General features: G+C 47.5%; 7 protein-coding genes across 11 annotated transcripts; 2 read left to right on the top strand and 5 right to left on the bottom strand.

The window, feature by feature from the left end:
* Positions 1–585: 585 nt before the first annotated feature.
* Positions 586–5557, bottom strand: LOC136187496 (coiled-coil domain-containing protein 138-like). Of its 5 annotated transcripts, none has more exons than XR_010669915.1 (18): positions 3606–3759; positions 3431–3547; positions 3231–3383; positions 3055–3174; positions 2825–2996; positions 2702–2769; positions 2530–2649; positions 2355–2474; positions 2240–2296; positions 2058–2193; positions 1955–2010; positions 1834–1902; positions 1721–1772; positions 1531–1669; positions 1305–1483; positions 1102–1259; positions 979–1044; positions 586–923 (listed from the first exon to the last, which is right to left on the bottom strand). XR_010669915.1 is itself a non-coding variant. In XM_065975097.1 (15 exons), the coding sequence occupies exons 1-15, from the start codon at positions 3699–3701 to the stop codon at positions 1336–1338; spliced, it is 1623 nt and encodes a 540-aa protein (XP_065831169.1). In that variant the 5' UTR covers positions 3702–3759; the 3' UTR covers positions 1275–1335. The 5 variants fall into 5 exon arrangements, 1 of the variants encoding a protein (XP_065831169.1); XR_010669916.1 differs by having other exon boundaries at positions 1102–1242; XM_065975097.1 differs by lacking the exons at positions 586–923; positions 979–1044; positions 1102–1259 and having other exon boundaries at positions 1275–1483.
* LOC136187495 (neoverrucotoxin subunit alpha-like) lies at positions 5523–8440 on the bottom strand. The gene is made up of 5 exons (XM_065975096.1): positions 8307–8440; positions 7642–7695; positions 7449–7583; positions 6796–7394; positions 5523–6737 (listed from the first exon to the last, which is right to left on the bottom strand). Exons 3-5 carry the CDS (start codon positions 7570–7572, stop codon positions 5622–5624), a joined length of 1839 nt encoding a protein of 612 aa, XP_065831168.1. The 5' UTR covers positions 7573–7583; positions 7642–7695; positions 8307–8440; the 3' UTR covers positions 5523–5621.
* LOC136187504 (RNA N6-adenosine-methyltransferase mettl16-like) lies at positions 7973–9845 on the top strand. The gene is made up of 7 exons (XM_065975111.1): positions 7973–8470; positions 8522–8662; positions 8728–8980; positions 9034–9100; positions 9155–9250; positions 9302–9412; positions 9462–9845. The coding sequence occupies exons 1-7, from the start codon at positions 8164–8166 to the stop codon at positions 9789–9791; spliced, it is 1305 nt and encodes a 434-aa protein (XP_065831183.1). The 5' UTR covers positions 7973–8163; the 3' UTR covers positions 9792–9845.
* On the bottom strand, positions 9178–10422 carry LOC136187519 (ribonuclease H2 subunit C-like). Its single transcript, XM_065975130.1, has 4 exons — positions 10254–10422; positions 10101–10204; positions 9924–10040; positions 9178–9874 (listed from the first exon to the last, which is right to left on the bottom strand). The coding sequence occupies exons 1-4, from the start codon at positions 10420–10422 to the stop codon at positions 9839–9841; spliced, it is 426 nt and encodes a 141-aa protein (XP_065831202.1). The 3' UTR covers positions 9178–9838.
* Positions 10364–11091, bottom strand: LOC136187518 (uncharacterized). The gene is made up of 2 exons (XM_065975129.1): positions 10917–11091; positions 10364–10860 (listed from the first exon to the last, which is right to left on the bottom strand). Exons 1-2 carry the CDS (start codon positions 11065–11067, stop codon positions 10493–10495), a joined length of 519 nt encoding a protein of 172 aa, XP_065831201.1. The 5' UTR covers positions 11068–11091; the 3' UTR covers positions 10364–10492.
* A 183-nt stretch (positions 11092–11274) lies between these two features.
* On the top strand, positions 11275–15322 carry LOC136187491 (PHD finger protein 12-like). Its single transcript, XM_065975094.1, has 16 exons — positions 11275–11591; positions 11645–11895; positions 11969–12038; positions 12105–12225; positions 12300–12366; positions 12435–12521; positions 12591–12744; positions 12826–12935; positions 12991–13042; positions 13109–13294; positions 13348–13660; positions 13791–13946; positions 13997–14086; positions 14148–14230; positions 14296–14456; positions 14510–15322. The coding sequence occupies exons 1-16, from the start codon at positions 11496–11498 to the stop codon at positions 15084–15086; spliced, it is 2574 nt and encodes an 857-aa protein (XP_065831166.1). The 5' UTR covers positions 11275–11495; the 3' UTR covers positions 15087–15322.
* LOC136187514 (protein unc-119 homolog B-like) lies at positions 15309–16440 on the bottom strand. Its single transcript, XM_065975124.1, has 4 exons — positions 16248–16440; positions 15880–16108; positions 15658–15830; positions 15309–15562 (listed from the first exon to the last, which is right to left on the bottom strand). The coding sequence occupies exons 1-4, from the start codon at positions 16423–16425 to the stop codon at positions 15447–15449; spliced, it is 696 nt and encodes a 231-aa protein (XP_065831196.1). The 5' UTR covers positions 16426–16440; the 3' UTR covers positions 15309–15446.
* Positions 16441–16446: the final 6 nt, after the last annotated feature.

Below are 16446 nucleotides of genomic sequence, written 5' to 3'. Positions count from 1 at the left end.
AACAAAATCAACACCCGCGCCAAAAATATATGCAAGGACGTCTATTGCGTCAGAAGGAAACGGACTGTTCCGGTTGTTGAACGTCAGTGACACTTATGCAGGGTCCACGTGGACCGGCTATTTTTACCACCGCCCCGGTACGCTGCATGCTATATAAAAGAAAGCAACACAATGTTTCATCAGAGAAGTTCGCAGACCAAAAGAATGATTGACGCAATTGCTCTACCCATCGTACAACCTCTTCGACGGCAGACAAGAATTGTCAGCCTGTTTATCCTCTTTTCAGCGTTTTGGCTGAGTCTACATCTACTACTCCGTCGTCTGACAGGATGCCGACGAAAAGCCGGACAGCTGGTCGGCTGCTTCTACTGCATTGCGCTCGGCATCGTATCAAACTCGGCAATCCTTCTGAGCGGCACGCTCAGCTCAAGCGACTTTCTTGAGAACCCCTTCTATCCGCCGCTCAAAGGCGTCTCCTCCGAACTCTACATAGAAGCCTATCTCGTCGCACAAATTGCCTACAATTTCATCGACATCGTCGCCAACCCCCTGCTGGAATACGCCGTTCATCACACGATCGCAATGCTCGTTCCAATCACGCCAATCGTGACGGACATGAAAGTGGCGTCCGCCATCATACCACATTTTTTCCTCGCTGAATTGGGAGGCGTGCCCTACTACGTCATGCTGGTGGCAAGAAATACCGTCGTCGAAAAGTACGTGCGTCGCTGCTTCGTCTATATCTACGGTGGCGTGCGTTTTCTCGGTTACGTTCCCTTGGCAACGTTTACCGTCGTCAAGTTCTTTCAAATGGGATGGTGCAGTTCGCACAGAGTTGTGTGCCTCTGGTGCACGCTGGGTTGCATTGGAATTACCATCATTCACGTCCGATGGTTCATGCAGCATCTTTGCCGAAAAAGACTCTAAAGCATGACAGTTGTAAATAATGTACAGTATAATGAAATAAATAAAATGTACCGTTCGAAAGCTTAAGGCTCCTATGCATTATCAAACGTCAGTGTACGCTGAGACCCCCTTCGACAGCTAAGATATATATAGTAGATTATTTAATTAATGGGTTACGTACACTAATATGACTACTGGAGGCAGCTCCAGCGTTGATTCCGTTGGCTCGTACGCGTTCTACTTGGGCGGCTTCTAAGAATAGAGCCCGTGGGGGAAAGTGATGATGTTTCGTGGTAGTCGTGGTAAACGTCTTGCTCGCGACGTCGAGAACGGTCTCTTAAAGCAAAAGCCTGCTGTTAAAGGTAATGTTCTGGAGACAAAATCGAAAGAAGTCATACTGTGGATAGATAAATAGATACAGCGGGGTCATTATGTACTAGAGGACTTAAGTAGATTCAGATTTGATAATATAGACCGAATGTTTAGAGTTAGGAACGCCTGATCCGGATTAGATGTGCACAGCATGTCGTGGAATAAAGGACCCAGCTGAAATGCCTCAAACAGACGATGATTTGATCTATATCCCCGCACTTATACGAATGAATCGCGTTTGTTGTGGCTTACTTGATCTTTGAAAGACGCTGGAGTATGATACATAACTTTTCCTGGAGTTTGGAGTCGAACTTGGGGTCTTTTAGAAGAGCAGATGAAGAGCGAAAGAAGTCATCAGTGCTGCAGCTCTTAAGGAATTGATTCAAGAAAACTAGAATGCATACGTAGTGAGTAGAGAAACGAGGAAAAGGAAGGTCTGTACCGGATTCCATTGAGAGCTGGAGAAAGACGTCTATTGCACTGCTAAGTAACCCCTTAAATAATATTACCACAAGACGTACTGTATGTAGAATTTGCACTACGTGATCATCTTACCCTTGCTGACATTTTCATGTATGGAAGAATAACGGCTGAGCCTTGATGTTGAAGAAAAATATCCTTCGCCTTGTATAGAAATAGTCCAGCCACGCGTCTCAATACAATATATCGCGCTTACGGCATCCTCGTTCAAATCCGCGCGCAAAGAGTCGAAACCGTGAGCCAAATGATCGACTGCTCAAAAATAGATTGAATGGTGATTACAGTTACCTGCAGCGTACCTTGAGTCAACGTCTTCAGTACAATAAGAGTGGATAGCATGCGTATGTGAAGACTGCGGCTGTGGAAGAAGGACACTGGCAATTGGTGCCTGCTGTCACTCTCGTCTTCCAAGGCGTCGACTAACGCTGGTTGCTTCTACAAAGAAATAGAAGGACCCAGTAGAAGATGTCATATTTCGCACCGATGGATGGTACAACTCTTCGCCTATCCTTCGCAAAGTCGACGACAGCGTGATTTTCTGGAAAACCCCGCTCCACGTAAAGATATTGTCGAAGAATAACTGATAGAAATTTTACGTGTTTTCTTCCTGATTCCAGCGAAACGAGTGACCAGAATACGAATTCGAGACACGGATACTGCAATTTCGTTCCGTGAGCTGAAAGACTCGGCAGCAGCTCAGCCAAATGAGGCAGTACCTGAGACACAGAAAGAGTCATAAATGCAGAGACTAAAGACACACTCGCTATTTACCTTGCAACACTTCTCCTGAGTGATAGGCAAAACAGATGGCACCGATTTTTGACTAAGATAGAGGGACGACAACCAATCAAGCAAAAGCGCTAAAGTCTCGTATACACCAGACGGAAGCGCCTTGGGAAAAACAAAAGTAAACTATGAAGTAATGTAACAGTGAAGAACATACTGGGTGACTCATTTTCTGCTTCGGAATCGACACCGCTTGTCGAGCCGACTCCTGCTCAATGTCACAAGCTATACATCAATCATATAAATAATATCAATACAAAAGTATCTACGCAATCAAAACCTTTTCCGCGGCGTTTCTGATGCGGCGACCCGATTTCGTCGATCGCCGTCGCCGTTTGACGCTGTCGTTGTCTCAAAGCGAGTTCGTTTTTTCTCTGCAGATTCGTCAGTCGTTTTTGCGTGCTGACCAACTGGGTCTCCAGCTTTCGATTCTTCTCTTCCAACTCTTCGATCTAACGCGAAAAGAAAACCTTTTTTCTTTCCTAACGTAAATGGCAATCGTTCTCTTACCTGTTTCTTCAGAGCCCTATTCGTCTCTTGCACCATTTCAAAAGACGCACGAAGCCGTTTTGCCTCTTTGGATTTTTCCCTAATCAGTTCCTGTCGTTCAAGATTCTCGCTCTCATACTCCTATTTCAATTAATTAATTAATTAATTAATTAGATCATTATATTAAATTTGCTCGCCGCTCTCATTTTCGTCCATCTTCTATTGACTTCCTCTTCGGCGAATTTCTCCAATAATTTGTGCGATTTTCGAACGGCGTCCTCCAATTCTTTCACCGCCTCTTCGCGTCGAAGCAGCGCGTCTTCTCGCGCGTGCAACGAGTCGTTTTCAGACTCGAATCGAAATCGATTTCTAGTTATGCGAGAGTCTCTGTCCTTACGTGCAATTTCTTGCTTATGAAGGCGAGTTCGTCGTGGATTTGCATCATGTCGTCGGGAATCGTCGCTTCGGCTTCCGTAGAATAGTCGTCTAGCTCTTCGTCGCCGGACTGAGGCGCCTACGGACGACTTCGGTGTTTTCGTGCGGTTTTTTGCTAGTTCTAGGGCGATTCTTACTTCCATTTCTTCCTCTTCTGTTTGAAACGACTCCGCTTCGATGTATCGTCTCGACGGATTGCCGTGGAAAGCTCTCTTGTCGTTACGAACGCTCATTTTCTTGCACCAGAGAGCGCTGAGCTCTCGCCCTAACGCGCGCCCACTCTCGCGGGAATTAGACATGTCTTTGTCTTTGTCTGGTTCTTTATTGTTTTTGCGACAGATTTACATTGGGCATCGATTTTGGGTTTTCCTCTTCTTTTGCCGTGATACAGAACAGAGCTTTCCTTGCGTCTCTTGAAATTCTCAAGTTCATTTCCGGCCTCCCTGAAATGCAACTCGCTCTTTTTAATTTCACCTCAACTGGCTTTCTCTCTCGGCGTTCTCTTGAAATGCAATTCGCTCTTTTCAATTTCATTTCGACGGGCTTTCTGCGCTCCCTCGAAATGCAATGCGCTCTTCTCAGTTCCGTTCTGTTCTTCACTGGACTAGAAACAGGAGGAAGGCATTCGGATCGCAACGAAAAAAGCGGCGTAATGATAGGCGAGCAAGGCGTTGATTCCTTCTTGCTCTGGCGTTCGGTACGCTTCAAAAGAACAACAGGAGAATTTATAGGCGGTACGGCACAAGTCTTTGATGACGACGTTGATGCTTTCTCCGGAAAGGAAAATGACTTGTTGACCTTATAACGGAAGATTCACAAATACGACGCTGGTGTTTTAATTAATTGGATCGACGCACCTTTGATAGTGCTCTGACCTTTTTGCCTTCTTGAAGCCACAACGAATTCAGCACGGTAAGCGAGTCAGGTCTATCCGTGTAGAGAACGCTTAGCATTCGACGAATCAGTTCCAGTAAATCTATCAGTTCATAGGCCACAATGTGACTGTTGCAAGAAACGTCACTCACTGCGAGAAATCGGCTCTTTTCTTTGAGATTCGCCAATGACTGATTTGTATCTTGGAAATTTTGGACTGTATATCTGAGTCAGTTGAAGTTTTACGTGAGTGTCGTCGTAAGGAAGACAGCCATAGATCATGGCGTAGAGAATAATGCCCCTATGGTGTGTGAGTCATTAGAAAGTCAGATCAGTTTGTTTCTTACATGCTCCAGATGTCTGCCTTGGCGCCATTGTATCGTCTTCCTTGTAGTATCTCTGGAGAGGCATAGGCACACGAACCACAAAACGTAGTCAGTAGCTTTCCCTTGCTGAATTTGGTGGCAAATCCAAAATCTAGTCCAAACAGATTTGACATCTTTTCCCCTTGATACATAACAGGCCTAACCGCAAATCTTGACTTGGGATCGATACGTCAACAGGACATTTTCGCATTTTAAATCACTAAGTGCAAAGTAACAAAATTGCATTGACGAGAGAAGGAGACAAAGATCTTTTTACCGATGAACTACATTTCGTTCGTGACAGAAGTGAATGCCACTGCAGAGTTGTCTGAAGAATTGTCGTGCCGTAGTTTCGGGTACAGTCCTGTGACAGCGAATGTAATCAAGTAGATCTCCCCCGTCGGCCAGCTCAAGCACAACAAAATAGTGAACGTCGCTTTCCAAGACGCAGTGCAAACCGATCTAGATATGCACGTCTCCGAAATCTATCGACTCTTGAGATGGTGTTTACGTACGATGTTTGGATGCTTCAGGCGACGTAAAAGCTCAAGCTCCCGAGGAAAAAACTTCCTTAGATACTCGAGTGGGGCGCTGTACTTGTCAACAATTTTAATTGCGACCTGTTCAAAAAAATGTGCGACTTTGAATGTAAAAAAAGAGCCTACATCTCTTTTATTGACTTTGTCGTAGCCTCTCTTTACTTTTGCGTAGGCTCCTGAGCCGATGGTTCCTCCGAGGAAGAACCCCTTCTTTTCTAAATAAACGTCTTTAGGCGACTTTCGTTTATCTTTTGCCGAGTGAAGAACTGCACTCTGATCCCTCATTATGCTAAGATATTTCTTGTGTGACATCACAATGGCCCATGCAAGAATAGCAAACAGCCAGCATATCGGTGCATGCAAGAACGCCTTAACTTCACTCCGACTCGTTTGCGCCCTCCTGCGAGGGCAACAAAATACCTTCAATACTACTATTGAAGTCCTTCCCACCCGGCACGTATTCGTCACCGTGTGCAGGATCGTTGCATTTGAATCCACACTGGCCAGTTTCGAGACTGCCGCAGTCGCAAACAACGTAGTAAACTTTCCAAAGGAAACCCCACTTTCTCTTCGTGACGACACCCACTTCCTTGCTGCAACCAGCGCAACGCCACGCGACTTTTCGGTTTGAACACGCCGTACCACCGATCGAATCAACTGAATCTGATTCTAGCGCTTTTGGGCAACGGATAAGCAAGGGCTTGCTCTCTTTCGTCGTGGAGGGTTTGTGAGCAGCAGAGTCGATTGCTTTTACAAGACAATCAAAGCGATGATCGTCTTGGGAGCAATCGTCAAAAAACATTTCGCTACTGCGGTACATAGATACCTTTGAAGAGCTACTTCTCAAGGTGGGATGAAGATCAAAATCGACTATAAGGTATTCTGCAGAGGGAGCCTTGTGCTTTTTGTAAGTGAGAAACAGATTGCGCTGCTTGGCAGACCCAGCATCTGAGTTAGTCAACAGGACGTACAAGTCGTCGTTGGAAGCCCTTCCAATGGCCGCCTCAAGGTTATCCGCTTTCTCCAAGAAGGGCACGCCGAGTTCGCGCAAATGAAGATAAAAATTGATTTTTTCCTTGGGCAGGTGTTCGACAATAAAGTCGTCGACGTTCCAGCACGGAGACGACTTTTCAAACTCGTCAAGTTCAGACGAAATCGCTTCTTTCTCTTTCAATTTCTTCGACCTGACTCCAACGAGAGCGCTTTTCAGCGTCTCTTTCAGCTCTGCTTCAGCTCTTTCAATATCGTCCTTGAAGCGTTCAAATTTGCTGACAATATCTGCATCGAGTACATCAGACACAAGCTCAATTTCAGCCCATTTGTGCAAAAAGAGCTCTTTCTTCTTTCTCAGTTTATCAAATACCTGTCCAATATGAGAGCTGGTGCTTTCACTTATGCACTGAAGACCGGCTACAGTGTTTTTGCTCAGAGACTGCAGCTCATATGCAACCGGCTTCCCTTTTTCGCCGTTACCTTTAGCCAGTTTTGACAACTGAAAAAAAAAACCTATTGTGTAAAAAACCTACTATGAGCCTCGCTCCAACCGTTACTTGTTTTATGAAAGCCAGCACTTCTTCAACAGTCGTGGGCGGGCCTGTTTCAGGCAGCATGTCAGCGTTTACAGTCACTGAAAAGTCAGTCAGCTTTTTCACGTCGTCGTTTCGTTTCGTGACCCCGACACCGCCGCTTGCGCCGACGCCGGGAAGGTTTCCAAACGCGGCCTTCAATTTTTGGCCAATTTCATGTTCTTTGTCTTTGCTGGTGACAGTGGCGGAGTAACTGACAACGGCTTTCGCTCCATACTGAATTCCGCAAACGACGTGAGTACCAACGCCAGATGTAATGACATCCCTTTTTAGCTTTCCTTCTTTCCTCAATTTGTTGATGTCAATCGACTCTTTCTTGGTGAGGACATTTACGATCAATGACGCAGAGACTTTGTTTTCTTTTTCCGTTTCTCTGTTTGCATACTCTACGGATCCTCCTAGCTGTACTAGACCCCCCATTATGCTGACACTCAGGTCGGCTTCAATTTCCAGATCTTTCAGTCTCGACGTGAATGAACTGCCGCTGTTATGCGTAGCCGTATAATTATGATTCTCCACAGAATTAATCTCGTCTTCGGGTATGTCGTCATAAAGATAGGTTCCTTTTCAGTAATCAATCAAACGAATGAAATTAATCAACGCGCAAAGAATCGTACCGGCAACGAAGTCGTCTTTCGTGACATCGTACACAGCTCCGAGAGAGAACGCACGATCAAGCGCTTTGCGATGGATGGTATCGACTCGCGCTTGCGTCAATGACGGCTGTGCCTGATGTGCCATAGTTATGTATCCTTGGGAAACAACTCGGAGAATGACTGGAGTTCAACTAGATGTCTCGACTGAGCTCACCACGAGGATTGTCGTTCCTTTATAGCCTTCGCACCGCGACGACGCGCCAATGAGCTGCAAGGAATGCATGGTATTGAAAGGTCAAGTATGAACTATGACATCCTGAGATTAGAAGAACTCCGTGACCCGCAGGCTCAAAGTATAATCACGCTAAGCTCGTGGCATTCATCGAACTGGCCACTGAGAGAAGATGTTCACAGATACCATGGTAATTCGAGGTCAACCTTTTGAGCTTCACCTAGCTATATATAGAGAGTACAACTATGCAGCAGCCTGACAATTGCAAGAGGCCACAGGACCTTTACTGCAACGACCACTGATGTATCAAAGCTACCGAACGTCCCACTCGCAGGGACACGGTGCTACTGTACAACTTGAAATCTTGGAAGAGTTGCTGATGATCTTTTGTTGAGTGTGTAATATTCCAGTACCAGAAGAGCACAAGCATGCCTCAAAAACAGTGGCAGTCAACTTCATCTAGCCTCAACACTCTTCCCTCAGTAGGCACCCGTATATATTTCGATGATGCACCCCAGGAACGTTTACAGAGACAAAGCAAAGACCGATTTTACTTTCTTAGCACAATCCTGTGCCGATTTTAAGACATTCGTTCGTTTTTCTAAGTCGGGGGCCTCTTACGTGAACTTCAAGGATCCCAAGGCTACCTTGGCTCTGGCTCGAGCTCTATTGCAGCGGGACTTCGATCTAAAGCTCTTCATGCCCGAGAACGACTCGCGTCTTGTCCCAACGGTGCCGCAAAAGCTCAATTACATCCACTGGATAGAAGATTTAGTCGGCGAACGAGAGAACGTGTCCGGAATTGATATCGGTGAGCGCCAGACGTGACGCGCCGCGTGACGTTTACCGTTTCGTTGCCTAGGAACGGGAGCATCGTGTATCTACCCCATGCTGGGCGCAAAGATGAATGGCTGGTCTTTTATAGCAACAGAAATTGACCCGGTGTCGAAAAAATACGCGGGAGAGAACGTCATCCAAAATAAATTAGATCATCTTATTAGAGGTAAGTATTTGTGGTCTCGTGACTAAAATTTTTTGGCCAGATTATTTTATCCTGTCTATGTCTAGTGAAGCTAGTAGAGGTGGGAGACTTTCTGTGCGGTGCTCTCAAGGATGATCCCTGTGATGCTGAGTATGATTTCTGCATGTGTAACCCACCTTTCTACAAAGAGTTGGACTCTCCGGCAAATCGGACTAATAGGCGATCAGGTCCACCTGGCGAGTTTTCTGGAACATCTAAGGAAAAGGTAACGGAAGGTGGAGAAGTTCACTTTGTGACAAGAATTATCGAAGATAGTTGCAAACTAAAGACAAAGATACAGTGAGTCAATTAGCTACTGTAGAGTTCTCGTGACGTACATTGTTGATGTTCAGATGGTACACTTCAATGCTTGGGTGCAAGTCGAGTATAAAGCCATTGCTAACTCTCCTGAAACCACAGGCAATAATCGTCTTACTCGTGTGATGTGCATTGTTTTCTATATGTGGATGCTAGACGTCAAGGGTGACAGTGACTGAATTCGTTCAAGGAAGAACGCACCGTTGGGCCATTGGCTGGTCATTTTCCTTATCCGTCCAAGTGCCGAAAGATGTATGACGAAGAGAAGAATGATATCTTTGTGTGAGCATTGTTCCGCTGCAGGCAAGAATGCTCAGGAAACGAAAAGCCAAGAGAGCTTTTTCATTCTGTGTTCAAGCGTCAGATATTGCCTCAGCAATTAGCGACGTTAGAGACATTATAGGAGAACTAAACGTACTTTAGTTGAAGTTTGTCAGGGTCTCTAACTAAAACCATCCTTTAGATTGATCACACTGAGGAGAGAGGCGGAGATTCCAACGAGATCTCCCTGAAGTGCTCAGCACAATACAACACTTGGATTCACTCTAGGAGAAAGAGAAGAGCAAAGGCAAAGCATGGCCAATGTACTATTGATAAAGAAGATTTACCAGAAGTCAATCTGGAATTCTACCTCAGACTCAAATCCAACGATGACAGCAATCAAAAAAAGTCATCAAAAACAACTGATTCTGAACACAACGTTTGTCTGGAATTAGAGCCCATCAGTCACTTTTTATCTCCAGAAATACTTCATCAGCTGCTAGTATACTTGAAGAATAGGCTGAGCATGTAGCTACGTACCACACAAACGAATTTAATTAAATAATTAAATACTAATGGTCACTGTGAAGAATCCTGTTCCAAAGGGCCATGTACCTGATACATACATTTACATGTTATAGTTTTATGAAAGGAAAGAGCCTACCGCTTCCGCGAGAGATAGCCAGCTAATTGCCTTCTGTATTGTGTCATTGGAACTTGGCCGGCAATCCAAGTTCCACTGACGAAATTTTGTAAAACTTCCTCTAACATCGAACCGCTTCTAATGCATACGGTTGTTCACATTCACAAAGCTGGCACGTCCCCTCTTTTCCACACCAACCTGATCGTCGACGTCGTTTTTCTCAAGTACAAAGCCCGTGTATTTCGACGGGAGATGAACGTCGGATCCCTTGAGCGGTCGACCTCGAAAAGACGCGGAATGCACTAGTGTGAGATTCTCAGCATCATGAATAGTTTGTTGGCTGGAATTTACGTTCGGCGCCGTCTGAACGAGTCGAGCGAACGGACGTTTCGAAGAATTGATCGACTTTTGCAGAACAGTCGGCTTCAATCGCGCACGGCAATAGCTGAACACGCAAAGGATCGCTTCTACACGCGCTCTCTAAGCCGTCTTTATCTACAAGAGCTACTTCTCCTTCCATATTTCGATACTCTCCCAAAACGGAGTCCCGTATATGAAAAAACTATTGTAATTAATCTACAACTATTTAATTACGATTTCGCTTTTTCCATTGCCAATACGAGCTTTCTCTTTTCGATAGCGGCAGCGTATCGTTTTCTTCTCTCGCTCTTATACGTTTCGAGTCCATCGCCTCGATCCTTCAATTTCCATCTGACCGTCTCAGAACAATCAGAACTCGTATCGGACGTCGACGACGTCGTTTCGCGATAATTTCGATGTTTCGTCCAGGGACGATCGTTTTCGACGCTACTATGACTACTACAGTGACTGCTGCTGCTCGTTCGTCCGGCTTCGGCGGACGCGCACTCTGCGCGAAACAGCGCGCGAGCTCGCAATACTTCCGGTGGGTAGTATCGCTTGAAATCGGGCGGAACTTGACTCAGTTCGTATCGAACGGCTAAATTGAGTGCTTATTCAATGTTGGCCGTTTAGGAGTCGGCGTTAGGGACTCACTTGGCTTCGGTGCGAGCGTGTCATCGGTCGGGCGAGCGCCGTCTGCGTTCGATTGAGTTCTCGCGTCACTTTCCTTGTGCTTGTGAGTTCGTTTGCGTTTCTTTCGGACTTTTTTCGCCTTGGATTCCTCCTCCGCTTTGCGTGTACTCATATTTTTCTCACGCCTCTCTATGGCTCTGACCTCCCGTATAAGACGAAGCCCGGATTGCGGATCGCGTAAAAAACTGTGCGAAAATTACAATTTCTTCTGTTATCGTGCTATAAAAATCAACTACAGGTCAATCATGTGTAAACGACAACGTTGCTAAATAGCTTGCCACTCGCGAAACGCCAAACCTCGTGACATCCTGGCTCCTTGTAAATCGGGCGGGCAGGGGCCCTTTCGGGAACCTAACATCGTCGAGCCCGTACAAGTCTCGCGCGTGATCGTTCACTCCACAGAATCCGACGCGTCGATACATCTCCTCGAAAATAAAATAAAACCCAAAGCGAATCGACTTCGCCCCGTCAATATCCCGCGCCGGAGCGACGCAGCGATTCGATCGCGGCCGACGCGAAAGCACGCCCGCGCCCAACCCAATGCAGACGACGTCGAAGAGCGGCGGCGGCGGCGGCGGCGGCAGCGGCACATCCAAAACGGATCCGCCTCACGCCGAACCGGGATCAATAATGGAAGTAAGGGGAAAGAGAGAGAGAAAGCCCTATTCCTCGCATTCTTTCCTCGAAAGCAAATCCAAACGCTGATCCAACCGCCGCCGAGCGAAGAAAAATCGCGAAGCGGCAGCAAGCGCTCTATCGCAACGTCGTCTTCGTTGTCGTCGAGTCAGGAGACGACGATGACGACGCCGTCGACGACGACGACAACGGCCCAACGTCGATACGGACGCACGTCGAATCACGATCGATGCGACGGGTGTAGCGAAGGAGGCGATCTCATCTGCTGCGATCGATGCCCGGCCGCCTTTCACCTTTACTGTTGGTAAGAGAGAGAAATAAGAGAGGAGGGAGAGGCTGGGAGTTTTCATGGGTGTGTGTGTGTGTATGTGTTCCAGTGAACCGCCCATGGATCGTGACGACGTGCCGTCGGGGGAATGGCTTTGCAGGAAGTGCAATCCGCCCGACGTGAGTGAAAAGAGAGTCGATCGTTTCTTTTCGCGACAATTCTCTCTCTCTGTTCTGATCGCAAAGGTGCGCGGGAATGGATCGTGTAGAGGAACGCCGTTCGACGAGCTCATACGAAAGGCGTCGAATGAGAATCCCGTCGCCTTTTCGTTGCCTTTTCAGTATCGAAGCAATACGGTTGTACCTGGTAAGAGAGAGAGAGAGAGAGAGAAGGAGAAATTATTTAATCTCTTCGCGACTTCTCCCCACCTCTTGCTCTAGGAGTGAGAAAGCGGAAAAGTCACGAAGGCTCGTCGTCGTCATCGTCGTCAATTAGTGTCCAACGGAAGTAGGATAGAGAGAGAGAGAGAAAAAAAAGAGAGAGGGAACCTCTGACATATCTCCTTCGTCCTCCAGGAACAACAACAACAACAAAGATAAGAAAGGAGACGAAAGCAATGGCACCGATCAAATAATTCAGAATCATTGCTGCGTGTGCAGCCGGTATAGATAATTCCACGAGAGTAGAAACGACGAGTCGCCTATACTCCTTTTTTCTCTCCCTCCCCTTAGAACAATTCGGAGTGGTAATAGTGTCAATGGCGACGGTTTCGTCGTCCAGTGCGATTTCTGTCCACTTCAGTATCATCTTGATTGTCTCGATCCGCCGAGAACGACGATGCCGTCGGGATCGTGGATGTGTCCGAGACACGCTGAATTGATGCACGTGAGTCCCTTCGGTTCACTCTATTTGAAGTGGGTGGGTGGGTCGACCTATATCTGTACACTTGCTTCTGTTTATTATTAGCCGGACTTTGCGTCCGACTTCTTATCGAAACGCGAGGCGGTTCTCGATAAGATGAGAGCCGAATTCTGTCGACACGAAACGAAGATTGATTTCCTAGACAAAGTCCATAGGTATTATAGAAAAGGGGTGCGTGTACATTGCGCGTCGCTGACGTCATCCTCCCAGAATGAAGCACCACGGTCGTCAAGTTCGTCACACGAAACGCATTGCAGTGGATGTGAGCGAGCCGATTATTTATTTATTTCGACTCCCCTTGCGCCCCAGCCGCGTTTTCTTTTCCTAGATTCCTGCATTTGTTCAGGACGCGTATAGGAATCCGATGCCGCCCGATGACGCGTTTCCCACGCCATCGTTCGCCGCTCTGTGCGAAGCCGCTGCACTCGCTCAAAATCCCGATCACGTTCTCTGTCCCGCGAAACGATTCACGTTCGATCCTATTGCTTCTCCCGTGAAAGAGCAACAGGATGAAGTACTAAATCGATTGATTGGAGAAATCGAATCTGATCCCCTTTCCTTTTATAGTGGCTTAGGGAAGTGATCTATTTTCAGTGCGAAGCGTCGCGGTACTTGTCCGTCGCTCCCGAAATACGTTGGCGTTCGCGACGGAAAACGTCGCCCGAACCGCAGAGAACATTCGTCGACAATTCGAAACCGTTGGAAAATGGATTGTCGTCTGATAACGAAGAAACTGTTGCTATGGAGACGGATGGGGATCAAAGGAACGACGGAAAAGTTTCGCCGGCTGTTTCGATGGTATCATCCGACGTTTTTCTCGCGGAAAGTCGCCCGCTTTCAGCTCAAGAAGCGATCTTGAACGATCACGGACAATATGCGCGTTAGTTGTTACGACTAGTTCCATTCCATGGGGAGAAAATAGACGTTGAATTTTTGGCGCTGCTGTTTTTTCCCCCATGGAATATTGCGACGTGGACGCGAGCGATGTTTAATTTTCTGCGTGTCTGCAGTGCCCGACCTGGAGCTCCTTCATCCGGACATGGTCAAGGTCTTGGCCCAGCAGCGACTTCAGCAGATTCTCACGCCTAAAGACTTCTCCAGTAAGGAGCAAAGTTCAAAGCGAATGCCACCTGCTGCCGTTACAAAGCCGAAACTTCAACATCTTGGTACCGTAGATGAATTTTGTAGTGATTGCCGTTTAGTCTTTTGCTCTTAGGCGAATTCAAAAAAGGTAGCGCTCTTTTGTGTCCTCTCGGCGAAGGATATCCCTTTGCCATAAATAGACAAACAACCACAATAGGGCTGCGTAAGTTTCCACTGGCCGTTTCTTTTGCTTCTCTTTGGAATCCCCCTGTTTTGTTTTTTAGATGCCGACTGCGATATTGTACTCGGGAAGGTAAAAAAGTGCGAGCGCCAATCGGACATGCACGCGTGTATTATCCACGACAAGGCAACGAAACGACGACTCCATTTTTTTCTACTTTCTAATCTAGCCTTGCTTTTTTTTTCTCATAGACAACAAACCGATTCGAACTGCTCAACTACAGCGAATTCGGAACGACAGTAGACGGTGTGAACTATTCTATAGGAACTTCGAAACCGAAATCAAAACGATTGGCTCCCGTTTCAATAACAACGTACGACATTAGGGCACTAGGAACTGGACCCAGAGCAAAGTCAGCGTAATCCCTTCCCAAAATCTAACTCTAACACTCGTACTTTTATATAGACGGGCTCTAGCCAAGGTAGACTCGGCTCGACGGAAATGGGGGACAAGCAGCCACGCGAAGGCATTTCTAGATATCTTATTAAAGCAGTCGAGCAAAGAGGAGCAACCGGTTCCCGCCACCGCGAAAGGCGCCGCGGCCGCCGCGGCGACCAGTCCACCGAACGGAACGACGAATAACAGACGCGATGCGACGCAACAAAACAAGACGACAAAGTCGCCGTCGCCGCCAAGTAATAACCACGTCAATCCGACCGTAGCGACGCGTACGCAAACGACACGACGAACGACCCGTCGACAACAGAAAACGACTAAAATGCCGCCGCCGCCGCCGCCCTCGTCACCGTCGCCTCCGAGCACAGATGACGAAGACGACGACGACGACGACGACGACGAATCCGAGACATGTTCGTGTGTGAGTGCGACGGCGCTCGAGCACAGCGGATGGACTGGAGCGGCTGCACTTCATCACGGCAGCGTCGTCCAGTTCGGGTGTACGTCGTACGTTTTTAGCGTTGCAAGACAACCGGGACATGGCGATCTTCTCGACGCCGTTTTATCTGTATTAGCAGCAGCATGAACGAGCTCGTACGATAAGCGCTCGTCTTTTTTTTTCGTGCGCACGGTCACGTACGGCGCATCGGGTCGTCTCGTGGTTTTTTTTTTCGCGTGCGACCGCGCGCCTACCTATCTATGTGTCTCTCGCTATGTGCCAAACGTTGATGACTCTTGGGGAGGGAAAAGTGTTATAGAGGTTTTCGGTTAATTAATCAAGTAATTGATGTGCCTAACACAGAGCGCGTGTTTTCAAAGCGATATCACTTTTTTTTTTCTCTCGGACAGAATAACAAAATAAGGTAGACAAGTCAGGAGAAGGAGGAGGAGGAGGACAGCGCTTTTTTTTAAAATTGGCCTGCCACTTTGCGAGTTCATCCCCCGCTCACTCGTGCCCCGACTTGTAGCTATAAAAGGCCTTGTTTTGCATAATCAGTTTGTCATTGACAAAGTAAAAACTATCTGACGCCGTTTCGAAGGGGTGATCGATCATTTCTTGGACTGGAGGAGGGGGGTGGGAAGGGAGAAAGGTAAAGATTGTGGATACAAGGGAGCGGAAAAGAGGGCGGAGGTGCGCGTGTGCACGATCCTCTTACCTTGCTCGTCGGAGAGCTGCGGAAATTCGTAGATGTGCTCGCACGTGTTCGTGCTTCCCGGTATGCAAAATCCAAATTCGAAATCGAAGCTCTTCAGGAGCTGATCTCGAAAGTAGTGACGCTCGATCATGCGAAACTTTTCGACGGGCTTATCCCCAACAACAAATTCGACCCTGAAAAAAAACAAAATTCGCAATAATAAAATTTTAAAATTTTTCTAACGTCGCTCCGATTTGTCTAAGCTTCAAAAATTGGGGCGGGAATTCGTATCGAACGTATCGTCCAGCGTTCGGATCGTCGTCGGTGGGCGTGTCCTCGGCGCTCCCGCCGCCGCCGCCGCCGCCGGGCGGCTTACCGACTTCGAATAGCATCGTTCCCGTGCCCATGTCGCGAATTCGAAATCGCGTGAACTCGATTCCGTACGAGTTGTCCTCCAAACGACAGAGATAGTCTAGAAAAACACGACGGATTAATCGCCCCCCGTTGCTAACGACAAAACCCCCGATGCTATCGGGGCCCCGGTTGTCATTTGCGAACGTCGCCGTCGCTCGATGTCCTAAAGAGCTTCGCCGACGCTTCTTTCGGCTCACCTTTAGTCATTTTGCTCAGTTTCGTGACGTCCGTCGGAGTTATGACTGCTTTCTTGCGGAGATCCTCCTCCGTTACGACGCCGCCTGCCTTCTTGGCTTTCTGGCGAGCCAAGTAGGAGCCTGACTTCTTCGAACTGCCACTGGCGCTTCCGCTCATCGCCGCGTCGAGTTTATTCATTCAATAACGCGCGTGCGCGCA

The sequence above is a fragment of the Oscarella lobularis genome, chromosome 5 (genome assembly GCF_947507565.1).
Source record: "Oscarella lobularis chromosome 5, ooOscLobu1.1, whole genome shotgun sequence".
NCBI lineage: Eukaryota > Metazoa > Porifera > Homoscleromorpha > Homosclerophorida > Oscarellidae > Oscarella > Oscarella lobularis.
This window is presented reverse-complemented; position numbering and strand designations above follow the sequence as displayed.